The sequence below is a fragment of the Phyllobates terribilis genome, unplaced genomic scaffold (assembly GCF_046119375.1).
Source record: "Phyllobates terribilis strain yellow unplaced genomic scaffold, ASM4611937v1 Scaffold_11__3_contigs__length_659146591, whole genome shotgun sequence".
Lineage (NCBI taxonomy): Eukaryota > Metazoa > Chordata > Amphibia > Anura > Dendrobatidae > Phyllobates > Phyllobates terribilis.
The window spans coordinates 39590845-39604753 of record NW_027362771.1 but is presented as its reverse complement, the minus strand read 5'-3'; the positions used below and the strand labels follow the sequence as shown (position 1 = coordinate 39604753).

The following is a 13909-nucleotide window of genomic DNA, read 5'->3' as shown; positions in this document are numbered from 1 at the left end:
ATTGGCGAGTCTCATCCGATATACGCAGTCCAATTTTAGCTGAGAAAAAAAATTGCAGATGAGATGTGACCCGTTGAATAGCATTGGTCCGAGTGCAATCTGATTTTTATCAGATTACACTCATCCGTTTTTCTCGCAGAGGAGTATGAGCCTTTGCTGAAATATTCACCTTTTATTTTTCACCCCAGTGGCCATATTTTTTTTCCTTCTCTTCTATCCAGAAGTTCTTGTCTCCACTGCGTAAATTTTACTATGTTGTGCATTATGAATGAATGACGGACTGTACAGGGTGATTCACTTGCGAATTTACACCCGAACGCTGCCAGGGAGAATAAAGTTCATTTTGTACCCACAACGTTCGGCTAAGTGCAGGTGCTGGGCAGGTTAATAGCGATTTTTCTGCTGACAGGTTCACTTTAAGGCATTTGTGTGTGACTATAGACTGATTTATCAATGCAAACAAAATCAAGTTTGCTCTGAGGGCAGTCCCAGACCTGGCAAGTGCTTAAATGCCCCTGGCACACGCTATACACCCATACAATGCCCCTGGTACATGATATACACCCATATAATGCCCCTGACGCACGCTATACATCCATATAATGCCCCGATACACGCTATACTCCCATATAACGCCCCTGACTCACGCTATACTCCCATATAACGCCCCTGACTCACGCTATACTCCCATATAACGCCCCTGACTCACGCTATACTCCCATATAACGCCCCTGACACACGCTATACTCCCATATAACGCCCCTGACACACGCTATACTCCCATATAACGCCCCTGACACACGCTATACTCCCATATAACGCCCCTGACACACGCTATACTCCCATATAACGCCCCTGACACACGCTATACTCCCATATAACGCCCCTGACACACGCTATACTCCCATATAACGCCCCTGACACACGCTATACTCCCATATAACGCCCCTGACTCACGCTATACTCCCATATAACGCCCCTGACACACGCTATACTCCCATATAACGCCCCTGACTCACGCTATACTCCCATATAACGCCCCTGACACACGCTATACTCCCATATAACGCCCCTGACTCACTCTATACTCCCATATAACGCCCCTGACACACGCTATACTCCCATATAACGCCCCTGACTCACGCTATACTCCCATATAACGCCCCTGACACACGCTATACTCCCATATAACGCCCCTGACACACGCTATACTCCCATATAACGCCCCTGACACACGCTATACACCCATATAACGCCCCTGACTCACTCTATACTCCCATATAACGCCCCTGACACACGCTATACACCCATAGAATGCCCCTGACACACGCTATACACCCATACAATGCCCCTGGCACACGCTATACACCCATATAATGCCCTTGGTACACGCTATACACCCATATAATGCCCCTGGTACACGCTATACACCCATAGAATGCCCCTGGTACACGCTATACTCCCATATAACGCCCCTGGTACACGCTATACACCCATATAATGCCCCTGGTACACGCTATACACCCATATAATGCCCCTGGTACATGCTATACACCCATATAATGCCCCTGGCACACGCTATACACCCATATAATGCCCCTGACACACGCTATACTCCCATATAATGCCCCTAGTACATGGTATACACCCATATAATGCCCCTGGCACGTACAATACATGATATAATGCAGCATGTCAGCTCTCCAGAGCAGTCAGCCCCTGCTGTTTATTATGCCTCGTGTTCTGGAGGGGGAGGGGTTACGGAAGTCTGGGACTTCCCCTGTCTTCACTCAGTTTCTAAACAGCCTGATTTCCCCGAAATGATGCTTGGCTGTGGCATCTCCGGCGTCCAATAGGGGCGCCCTCTCCTCCCAGGGCGGGTTTACTCAGCAATATACCTGGAGGACGGAGCGCTGACACTACAGAGCCGCACACAGCCCGCTCCAGTACAAGTGCTCATAGAACCACTGGTCCCAGCGCTCCCAGTACCTGCTCAGCTCTGCTGTACTCAGGATTAACCGTCTGCATTCCACAGCTGTGCTGCACGGAGGACAGGAAGCAGGTAATGTCGGCTGATCAGCGCACTAGCTGTCGCTCTGTATAGTGGGGGACTTTTCCAGTGTGCATGGACCTGCAGATCGCAGCTCTGGACGCTCATTATACGGCCGTACACTAGCATTATTACTAGTGGTGGTGTGGCTGGTGCTTGGTGGAGACTTCTCATTCATACACAGGACATGCTCCCTTGTCATTGCTGTTCCACGGCTGTGTGCAGACTACCTATGTGTATTAGACAGATCGCTGCTGCTCTGGTTGCCCCTTGCAGAGGGGGTCGCGGCGGGGTCGGCACACATTGCAGTGACTTGTAGTACTAACACAAGGAAGTTCCTGTCAAAAAAACAGAGTAATGAAGTGGGCGGAGAGCTGTAGTGAGGGCGCGCTGCCACTAGGTGGCGGTGATGCAGCGGTGTCCTACATGTGTGTGTGATCATCTGGTTACAGAACATGCAGCCGGGTGCATGAGAGCTGATGTCACAGGGGTGTACTGCGCTCCTCTGCTGACCTGAAGGGTTAATCACATGTGTAAGTGATATTATTTTACATATCTTATATGTGTGTTTTATATATGTTCAATGTTTGCATGTGCATATATTAGCAGAAAAAAAAAAAAAATTATATATATGTCCCTGCTAATATATGCACATGTAAAATAATATATAGCTTAGTGTAAATTGTGTGCCGATATAGTAGTATACGTTGATTTCTCTGAGTTGTAGCTGGCAGTATATAGATTGTACAGTATTGATCTGTGCATGTACTAATAGGAAGTCGGTGGGGTCTGTCGAGTATTTATTAGTGGCTTTCTGGCTGAACTCTGGAGTTGGCGGCAAAAAGTGTAAGTCACCAGTTGTGCTGTACAAAACAGAAGCAGGGTGGAGCCGTAGCCCTGCGTGCCGCCCAGTGTGACCAGGGGCCATAGCTGTAATGAGCTCATGTTTCAGCGCTGCTCTATAAATGGAGGGCTCAGCTCCAGGTTCTCACTACACAATGTGTAGCTGGTCGCTGACTGTCTTAATGCCATGAGCAGGTCGCGTGTGTGTGATCTTCACAACTAGACCCATTTTGTGCTGTAACATTGCTGCGTACTACAGTTATAATTACTTTCATGATATTGATGGTCAGCTGATGAATAATTAGGTGAAAAGTTCCTTTATGATATAGGAATCTGGGATGAATTACTTAGACTTTTAGGAATTTCTGTGACCTTTCTTGACCCCTGCAGAAACTGCCCCCCTTCACATTAGTGGAAGTTTTCTGAGTCTGGCACTCTGCAGCTTGTGAGCTGGAGGATGCCGTGATACGGTTTATAGATGTGCGGGCAGAATCGATCACTCTTGTGCTGGAACCTTTATGATTAACTGTGACATGTAGAAACCTTCTTGTGGAAGGGAAACCTAATTCTAAGTCTGACATGTTGTGTTTCCACAGGAAAATGCCTGTCACACGTCTAAGGATGAGACCTTGGCTGGAACAACAGATTGCATCCCATAAAATCTCTGGCCTTTCCTGGGTAAACGAGGTAGGGAGCCTGTATGATTCCCTGCATACCCTTCTATACCTCTCACTTCTCTGTTTCTGGGCTGTTTGCTCACAGAGTAATCGTCATTTTACTGCCATCTCACACTTTGGTCTGATTTCTGCAGGAGGAGGGGATTTTCCAGATTCCCTGGAAGCATGCTGCTCGTCATGGCTGGAATATTGATAAAGACGCCTGTCTTTTCCGTAGCTGGGCTGTTCATACTGGTAAGTGCCAAAGTGCATGTTTACCTGGGGTAACTAATGCACATTGCCCATGTACTATACGGGCTATTACAGGCTCTTTTCTGACCTCCGATAGTGGAGTTTGGAGATACCGAAATGAAGGTTGATTAAGTAAAAATATCCATTCAGTAGTTCATTACATTGACAAACGAATGCTGTAGTGAAGTATTAAGGATTATTAATGTTAGCTGCCTTATTTGCTTAATTGTATATATGTGTAGAAAGCTGCCTGTGAATGAGCAACTTTTCAAGGCTGGACTTGGGACTTCAATAACTTTTCAGAGGGTGTCTCAAGTTCATATATGGGTAACATTGCAAAGGGCTTGTAAAAACAAGCCATTTTTCAATTTAATCCTTGCTAGAAATCCTCTCTTCTCAAGAACAGGGGATTTCCGTTATAGTACACAGCTTGTTGCCTAGGTTACCGACCACTTTTCCATGGAAGCCAAGGCTGGATACCTAGGCAAGGAGCACATGCTTTACTGCCTGCTTGCACTGCGGGATCCAGCCAGCTCAGGCTCCCGTGCTGCAGAGACATGCTGCACTGGCAAAGCAGGGAGGCAGAGGAGCGGTGTGCTCCTGAAGCTATGTCAGGACACAACCCCTTTAACTTAAAGGATACGGACACCTTTAGGAGCAAATATAAATGTATGTGTACTGAGAAGCATCATAAGTTGGCATATGAGAAAGTTAGAGGGCTTGGATTTGGTAGGACTAACAAGCCCCCAGTGTCTTTCTAAATGCTTGGGCTTGGAGATTTCTGAATCAAGTTAACAATGCTGTCATGGAAACAAATATGAGTGCCGATGGATATGTAAACTATGACTGCTGTCAAAATCATACTAAAGTATTGTTTTGTTTTTTCCAGGAAAGTATAAAGTTGGTGAGAAGGAACCTGATCCAAAGACCTGGAAAGCAAACTTCCGCTGTGCAATGAATTCTCTCCCTGATATTAAAGAAGTGAGGGATAGAAGTGTATATAAAGGGTCGAGTGCGGTTAGAGTCTACAAGATGCTGCCCGCTCAAGTAAAGACAGATAAAAAAGGTAACGCTGAGAGTACATGCGGTTATGTACAGTGGTATTGTCCCACAGATCTAACGGTCTGCGGGGTAAAGCTGGATGCACACGAGCCGTTTCTGCAGAGAGGGTTTTGAGTCAAAGCCATAGGTGGATGCAGCAAAAAATCATTAGATGTCCTCCACTTATATTTCCTAGTTTACTTGAATCCAATTTAGCACCAAAAACCACATGTGTGATTTCCAGCTAAAGTCATTTTATACAATAGATATTAACATAAACTTGCTTATTATGCACCACTTTCATTGCGATGCCACAGATTAAATACCAGTCATTACTTGGTTGCTATTAGCACCTGTCCTGCTTTTTACGTGCACTGGTTGTTGTGTAATCTGGTTATGCTGACTAAAGCTTTGTGTTGTCTTTACAGAACGCAAATCAAAATCCTTGAAGGACTCCAAGAGCAGACCAAAGAAAAAGGTACAATCCCTAGCATACAAAGAACTAGCCCTCAGCGAGAACTACTCGGCCAGCGTGTGTCCAATACTTACACTTACTGCTTGTGTTTTGTAGGTTGAGAGCTTGTCTGCAGATGAGGTGGAAGAAGCTGTGAAGAGCTGTCAACTCCCAGACGACCACAACAGCTACACAGCACATCTATATCCGACACAGGAAATCGACATCGCAAACACAGAAATTTTAGGTAGCTGCAAAGTCACTTGACTCTTCGTAAAAATGTTTTCATAGCTACAATATAAAGAAATCCGAGATCTAGTAGAACTCTGTATACCCCTCTTTAGCACTGGTGTAGTACACCTAGTGATGCACACAAAGTACAGGGACAATGCATTTAGAGGGAAGCTATCATCAGTAAATGGCTGTTTAAATCAGGTTCTGGTGTTGGATTTATATATCTGTTTTTTTTTAAAACATTTTTGACTGTTTTGTTTTTGGGAGTTTTTTTTACATATCACAAGCTATATAAAAAAAAAAAAGTAATCTTGCAATTTTCACACTGCCTACTGAGGCTTTTTTAGAATCATACTTCCTGTCCTTTTTAGTAAGAGTTTTTCAGCAGGTTCTTTATTCTCAGAGACAAGGTTACAACAAAACCTGTATACAGAGCTGGTAACACAGGATCCACCATATATCCTCTTAGGTGATGTCACAACTGAACCTTTACCATCCCCTTGTTTCACAATGACCTTTTCGAAGGCTTATTTGATTTTCAATATAAAAGCCAGAGGGACACAATCTGTTTATTGAAGCTATGTACACATGTTGTTTCCTGAAACATCAGGAAGTTAAAGTCTTAAAAAAAAAAAAAAAAAGTGTGGAAAAAAAATGCAAGATTTATATATTATAAATCTTTTTATACAGATTTTGATAGGTAAAAAAAAAAAGTGCCAAGAATACATGATTTGGCACAAAAGATACAGAGAATGCATGTGACCATATATTCATGAATCTTGCATGTGTTTTATAACATTCATTATTCAGGAACTTTGGAGAGCTGGGTGGGATTTTTATTGACCTAGAGCCTTTTTAAGAAGGCTTAATAAAATAGTTAAAGACAATAGCTTCAGGACTGTTTGTGTGTGTTTACAAGTTCCATATAGTATTTATGGTAGTTTTTTAAAACACAATCTGATTTATTGTGTCCATATCTCTTGCAGAAATGAATGAATGTGAAGTTTCCAGCAGTGTGCTTGAATTGAAAGATCTAATTGATATGCCCATGCCTGACAGCACAAATGATATGTACAATCTACAGGTGTCGCCCATCTCCTCTGATGGTAAGTAATAAGTTTCTTATTTTCTGTCCTGCTTGTGACTTTAGCTACACAGACTGGCAATGATTAGATAAATCTTGGCCCTTTAACGTGAACATAAGTCGTAGAGTTGTAGATGCTAACGGCAGAGTAAGTCTAGGTACACATTGCGTTTGTGCCTACTGTCAGGTGTATGCTCCCTTAAGTGGTCAGTCAGGATGGATGCCAAGGCATCTCTATTCCATAGGGAGTATAGAAATGTATACCGCATTGTATGTTTCTTTGTGGTGGCCTCTATAAGAAAATAGAGCAAACTGCGTTTTCCTATAGTGAATCAAACTGTATGCAGGTGCATGGCTGCCAGATAGAAGTCAAAACGGTGCTCTTTTGGCCTCTATGTGGTAAATGGCAGCATTACACTATATGTTGGGGTATGTTCCTGACAAATACTGTACATTTAGTGCACAGACAGAGTGTGAACCTAGCCTTGGGACAATTATTTGCTGTAAACTTAGGAGTATTTTGAAGTGATAATACTTTGAATGTTGTTTTTTTGTTTACAGTGGAGGATGATGAAGTTACCGCTGATGAGATTTTTAAGGTAAGAGAAACTTATTGTGCAGGTAGTTGACACTTTGCAAATGTCAGAACCTTTTTACTACTATTTATATGGTCTCTCACTAATACATGTTACTGTTTTCTGACAGCTGTTAGAACCCGCAGTTTGGCAGCAGACAAACATAGACGGTAAAGGATATTTCACCAATCAATCTGGAAATCCGAATTCTTTTCTACACGAGTACAGCCAGATATATGATGCCTTTAAGGCTTCAGGTATTTTCTCTTTTTTATTCCATTACAAATTCCACAATTCAAACTCTTAAGTTAGCTGGGAGACCAGAAGTGGTTAAAGGGAGTCTGACACCCCAGAAACTATTAAAATAGCTCCATGGTTAAGTAGGGGGCTCTGCCCCTATAAAATCTTTGCAGAATGAACATTTCCTTTTGATGTGCAAAAATAGCAGTTTGTCTGATAAGCAAATGGGGTGTTCTGGCCACCCATAGCGTAGTCCAGGACTAGGTGCACCGTTCTGCCCTGAATTATAATGCCTGGCCACCTTTCCTATACATTGATGGCACTTGGTCTTGCATCAATGTAGAGTGTCAGCATAATGTCTCATCTGTATTACTGCCGCAAGTTCCTGTCCAACTGCTGGTCTTGTGACCCGGACAGGCCATGTGGTCATAATCTGGACAAGAAAATGTACACGATCATGGGATTTAGCCTTAACTCTGGAGGATACCGTGCATCTATATATCCTCCAGAGAGCCTGATATTTTGAGGCTTTACCTGCCGTTAATAATAGATTATTATGATTGGTGTGGACCCTCACAATGTAGTCAATTAGATTTCCACAAGCCCAATTCAAATGAAATGGATCAGTGGCTGAAACGTCTGCAACAAATCTGCCACGTGACAACTTAACCTAAATGAAGATTCCTAAACTAGCAGTATTCACATTGATTAATTTCTTGTTTTTTTTTTTTCTAGAATATGAAGTCCGGGTCACTACAGAAATGAAGCCAACGTGTGAATTTAGCTTGCATGAACTGACATCAGCTATCATGTGCTGACTCTGAGCATTATCCATCTTATCAGAAACTGTGCAAAGTGATGCTGATGTTTAGGTGTGTTTTGCCTTCACAAATAAGCCATAGACATTGGTACTGTCATCGGACAGCTTGAGCCAGTGCGAAACACAAGTCTAACCCTGTGGCTGCTGCATCCTGCAAATGGACAGAGGCACCGACGTGTGTTTGGCATCTCGGCCAGAATGGAGCTAAAGTTGCATGTGAATCGGAAGAACATTTCACTACATTTGTTGTGATTTTTATGTTCCTAGTAGAGAGCGAAAACTGTGAACAGAAGGAGCAAGTACAATGCCACTAGTAATGCAATGCTCACGTCATGGCTAGTAGAAAAAGCACTATGTTGCTGCACATTTCATGTCTTAAGGACTGCAGTCACAACATGTCTGTAGAAGGATAGCTTGCTTTTGAAGACTCCGGGTCAGGTAGTAATCAAGGGATATACCTTCCACTATTACCTCTCAATCTGCAGCCACAGTGACGTACTGAATCCTTAGGATCCACGAGGATTACAGCTATTTAGATGGTTACACAGTCCATGCATCATCCCAAACTCAAAATTAAGTATTTTTTAAATACTTTAAAGCTATATATGGAAACAGCCATAATTCATTATGCATGTTCACTCATGGCCTAGTTAAGATATTCCCATTAAGATTACACTGAAAGACCATAACCAGTATAGACATTCCTTGCAAATAGCTGCTAGCCCCTGACGCTGATATATTCTACTAAAGGAAAGACGGTCGACTGTTTACAGGCAAATGGAAAATCCCTCTTTTTAACCAGAATTATAAAATTAATCCAAGTCAATTATTGGCCTCCTTTTAATGTGTGCAGGTGTTTTAAAATGGTATTGAATATGAATATTTAACTGCACACATTTTGGTCATAAGGTTGAACATTAAAGTGGTAAAGGCTGATATATTGTATGTATTTTTTTTTTATGTATTGCAAGGTTTTTGTTTTGTATATATTAACTATTGTAGTCAAAAATAGTTGAAGCGATGTAAATGGAAACAATAACCCTCCATAGTGTATTCATCTAGGGTATTGGCACTTTTTATGTCAGTTTTTAGGACAAATATCATGTCATGATTTATTGTAAATGTTTGTGAAAACATAATGTATCGGGTGATTACATGGGCAGAATCTGCTCCCATATTCCCTAAGAAGACACATAGCTTTGTACAGTATAACGCAGCTGTGTATATGTATCATATGTATCCACCTTTTGTAAATACCATGTATTATTTTTAACAAATTGTTTTGTTTGATGCAATAAATGTTTATACACTGATTGAATGGGTATTTTATCTATATGCATTACTGTATGTGCTATTATTGCTTTTGGAAAAATACTACAAATCTTTGTCTCCAGAATGATTACAGAGCTTTAAAAAGGATGTGTCACCAAATCTAACAATTCTAATCTCTCTACATCATCAAGTAGATCACCTGGTCCTGGTAAGGATGGTGTACTTAAATGTGCAAAGTATCTTTGAACGACTCTTTAATCGTTTCTGTACTAATAAAACTAAAGAGAAGAAACTGTAATAGATAGAGATATATATATATATATATACACACGTGGAATTATATGCTTAACAAAAAAGTGTGAAACAACTGAAAATATGTCTTATATTCTAGGTTCTTCAAAGTAGCCACCTTTTGCTTTGATGACTGCTTTGCACACTCTTGGCATTCTCTTGATGAGCTTCAAGAGGTAGTCAACAGAAATGGTCTTCCAACAATCTTGAAGGAGTTCCCAGAGATGCGTAGCACTTGTTGGCCCTTTGCCTTCATTCTGCGGTCCAGCTCACCCCAAACCATCTCGATTGGGTTCAGGTCTGGTGATTGTGGAGGCCAGGTCATCTGGCGTAGCACCCCATCACTCTCCTTCTTGGTCAAATAGCCCTTACACAGCCTGGAGGTGTGTTTGGGGTCATTGTTCTGTTGAAAAATAAATGATGGTCCAACTAAATGCAAACCGGATGGAATAGTATGCCGCTGCAAGATGCTGTGGTAGCCATGCTGGTTCAGTATGCCTTCAGTTTTGAATAAATCCCCAACAGTTTCACCAGCAAAGCACCCCCACACCATCACACCTCCTCCTCCATGCTTCATGGTGGGAACCAGGCATGTAGAGTCCATCCGTTCACCTTTTCTGCGTCGCACAAAGACATGGTGGTTGGAACCAAAGATCTCAAATTTGGACTCATCAGACCAAAGCACAGATTTCCACTGGTCTAATGTCCATTCCTTGTGTTCTTTAGCCCAAACAAGTCTCTTCTGCTTGTTGCCTGTCCTTAGCAGTGGTTTCCTAGCAGCTATTTTACCATGAAGGCCTGCTGCACAAAGTCTCCTCTTAACCGTTGTTGAAGAGATGTGTCTGCTGCTAGAACTCTGTGTGGCATTGACCTGGTCTCTAATCTGAGCTGCTGTTAACCTGAGATTTCTGAGGCTGGTGGCTCGGATAAACTTATCCTCAGAAGCAGAGGTGACTCTTGGTCTTCCTTTCCTGGGGCGGTCCTCATGTGAGCCAGTTTCTTTGTAGCGCTTGATGGTTTTTGCAACTGCACTTGGAGACACTTTCAAAGTTTTCCAGATTTTTCGCACTGACTGACCTTCATTTCTTAAAGTAATGATGGCCACTCGTTTTTCTTTACTTGGCTGCTTTTTTTCTTTCCATAATACAAATTCTAACAGTCTATTCAGTAGGACTATCAGCTGTGTATCCACCAGACTTCTGCACAACACAACTGATGGTCCCAACCCCATTTATAAGGCAAGAAATCCCACTTATTAAACCTGACAGGGTACACCTGTGAAGTGAAAACCATTAGTCATGAAAATACAGAAAAATCTTTAACCCTCCGTCAGGGGCAATATGTTTCATAACGAGTTTAGGGGCATTGCGCCTGTCAGGCACAGGCTAGAAAATTGGCTATATTTTCCTTTTTTTAAAATTTCAATGCTCTAAAAGTGATCAGTTACCTTAATAGGAATGTAATAAATGAGAATACACATAATCAGGTGGAAAAAAAAATGTTTACTAACCAGAAAAGTAATATGTTTCAAAGTGCACACTGAAAATAGAGAAATGAAACTAAGTGAGCTGCGCCTGTCAGATCAGTTGCCCCTGACGGAGGGTTAAATGAGGTGTGTCCAAACTTTTGGTCTGTACTGTGTATATATCTAGTAAGTGCCACAAAATCATTTATAGCGCAAGGAGTTCCCGCAAAGCATCATGCATGTATGCCATGGTGATGACATCAGCTCAGGAACTTAGCCGATGCAATTGGCAGCGGGTGTCGGCTGTATATTATAGCTGACACATTGCTACAATTGCATTTATAAGTGCTGTTTAACCCTTTTGGCATCTAGATTGTATCAAAAACTTCAACTCATTCTGCAAAAAATCAAGCCCTCACTCAGATCTTTGATCTGTCAACAGAAGAAATGGAGACTTCCATTACTGGTAGCTCAAAGGCTCTGGAAAAGCAACGTGGCTCCCAAAAATCAGTTTGTGAAAATCCACACCAGTGTTCGAGTTTTTTACTCGAAACGCGTATGGCATTTTTTATACACACCACCCCATGATATATGCTTTGTCGTCTGAGATGTCCATTTTTTGTCTTTTCTACAAATTTTTAAAACTATTTGCCAATAAAGATTGTTGAATTTTAATTAATTGCCCGATGTGTTGAGCTGGATCCATCTTCACTTCCTCGAAAATCCACACCGCCAAATGCCACCTCCTCCTGCCTGAACTGCAGTCAATGCCGACATGTATGGTGTTGCAGTGTGAAGATCCTACTTTAAAGGGTTGTACAGAGTTTAACGATTGATGACCCAGGAGTCAAAATGTCTTATTTTCACTATGTGTTAGATTCTTGAAAGAAAAAGAAAAAAATCGAAATAGTCAAACCTATAAATGAATTCCCTGAGGAGTATAATTTGCAAAATAGGCTCACTTTTGGGGGGATTTCTGCTGTTCCAGGACCTTTATAGAGTCTGCAATATCCTGGGAAAATTTCCGCCCTTCTCTGGCCTTATGAAATCAGAGCTGTCAATCAAAGAGAGGGGTGGAGATTAAGGGAAACCAAGGTGATGGGAAGGTGTATATAAATGATTGGCCCCACCATGATGCAGAGAGCTGTGGGACTTTGAGCAATTATTTTGTGCTGCCCGAGTCCCTTTAAGAGGCATGCATCTCTTTATGAATCAGGAGTGTTTGACTCCAAACTCTCCAAATCTCATAACCCCTCAAAAACGTTGAGTTTGGCTCACTTTCTGCTCCGAAAACTGTGCACATAGCTTTATATATAAACCTTGGGATAGTTTCAAAGCCAGCTGGTTAAATAACCAGTGTCAAATGAATGAAAGTGTAATCTTTGCATCATACACTTCCTACTACTACATGTCTTGTGTTTCCATAGTAAGAACATTACTCCGACAGTCACATTGCTGGTCGTGTGCTGGTATGGGGATGATGTGCTGACTCATCACTGAAACAACTTGTGAGTGAGCCTGGATTTCCAACCTCCAGGACCCGCACCTGATCCCAAAAATGAAAGCACAAAAGTCCCTTTGGCAGTTCTGCACAACGGGGCCCAAGTAAACACATAGCTGTGTTGTAATGCCGAGCAAGTGGCTGGGGTATCTCCATGCAGTGATATGTGTAGGATCTCCAACCAGCCATCACTTCACATGCTGGGAAAGCCCTCTGTTTTACTGCTGCTTTTGCAAGTTACCCAGTCTATCACCATGGTGGTTGTCACTTGCATAATCTTCTCAGTGACTGAAAACACATTATGACTTTACTATTAATGTAACAGACTACACAATATTTGCTATCTTTTACTTTGGAGATACAAAGGTCTCCATTTAAAGCAGCTGAGATCGCCATGAGAATTGTCTTGGTAGGTGTTTGATTTTCCTGTAGTTCCGTCACAGGGAAATGAAAGCATTACATTGTTACATTGACTCCCAGCTATGAATAGGTGATAACTTGTAGTGCACGAGGGAAACACGGCCTGCCCAGTGCACTGCATTTAATCCTCCCCCATTGACGTAAGGTGTTTTATTGTACAACTTCATGAAAATGGTACAAATTCTGTCACATTTATCTGTATCCCAGATCTGTTGCATTATGGCATACACCTAGCAAACCTCATTGACTAATGGTGCATTTATACCTGCCAATCCTAGCCAGTAAACTACTGCTGTCTATATGGAAGCCAATCGGCATTTTGTTGATTCGTCTGGTGTTTGCCATTCAGCTTGAACAAACTGATAATCGGGAACGAGTGTTCCTTTGAGTGTTCGTTCTCTGATTACTGGCTCATCTAAATTGGAATATGGCTGCGTGCCCACAATGCAGATTTAATGCATTTCCGCTGGGCCATTTCCGCCGTGAAAACGCATTAAAAACGCTTGTTAAGTTGTCTGCCATGTTTCCCAATGATTTCCCAGCGATTTCCACTGCGGATTATCATTGTGGAAAAATCCGCAGCGCAACCATTAATTTGGCAAAATTGCCGCCATTGACTTGCATTGGACCGCATAACATCCGCATGACTACACGTACAGATGCGGATATTATGCGATTCAATGCGCGGATGGTACCCGTGTCTGGAGAAGA

At 42.2% G+C, this 13909-nt stretch overlaps 1 protein-coding gene across 3 annotated transcripts; it reads left to right on the top strand.

Annotated features, from left to right (window-relative positions):
- Positions 1 to 1843: 1843 nt before the first annotated feature.
- On the top strand, positions 1844 to 9562 carry IRF1 (interferon regulatory factor 1). Of its 3 annotated transcripts, none has more exons than XM_073651210.1 (10): positions 1844 to 2062; positions 3490 to 3580; positions 3705 to 3804; positions 4691 to 4867; positions 5271 to 5320; positions 5414 to 5543; positions 6517 to 6636; positions 7176 to 7213; positions 7320 to 7446; positions 8165 to 9562. In XM_073651210.1, the coding sequence occupies exons 2-10, from the start codon at positions 3494 to 3496 to the stop codon at positions 8245 to 8247; spliced, it is 912 nt and encodes a 303-aa protein (XP_073507311.1). In that variant the 5' UTR covers positions 1844 to 2062; positions 3490 to 3493; the 3' UTR covers positions 8248 to 9562. The 3 variants fall into 3 exon arrangements, with proteins under 3 accessions (XP_073507311.1, XP_073507312.1, XP_073507309.1); XM_073651211.1 differs by lacking the exon at positions 1844 to 2062 and adding an exon at positions 2456 to 2583; XM_073651208.1 differs by lacking the exon at positions 1844 to 2062 and adding an exon at positions 3061 to 3088.
- The last annotated feature ends 4347 nt before the right edge of the window (positions 9563 to 13909 follow it).

Bases quoted from the DNA above. Each gene is read 5' to 3' on its own strand.
- IRF1 (XM_073651208.1), top strand. The intron at 5,321-5,413 runs GTACAATCCCTA...TGTGTTTTGTAG, and splicing joins AGAGCAGACCAAAGAAAAAG to GTTGAGAGCTTGTCTGCAGA. The intron at 5,544-6,516 runs GTAGCTGCAAAG...TATCTCTTGCAG, and splicing joins CGCAAACACAGAAATTTTAG to AAATGAATGAATGTGAAGTT.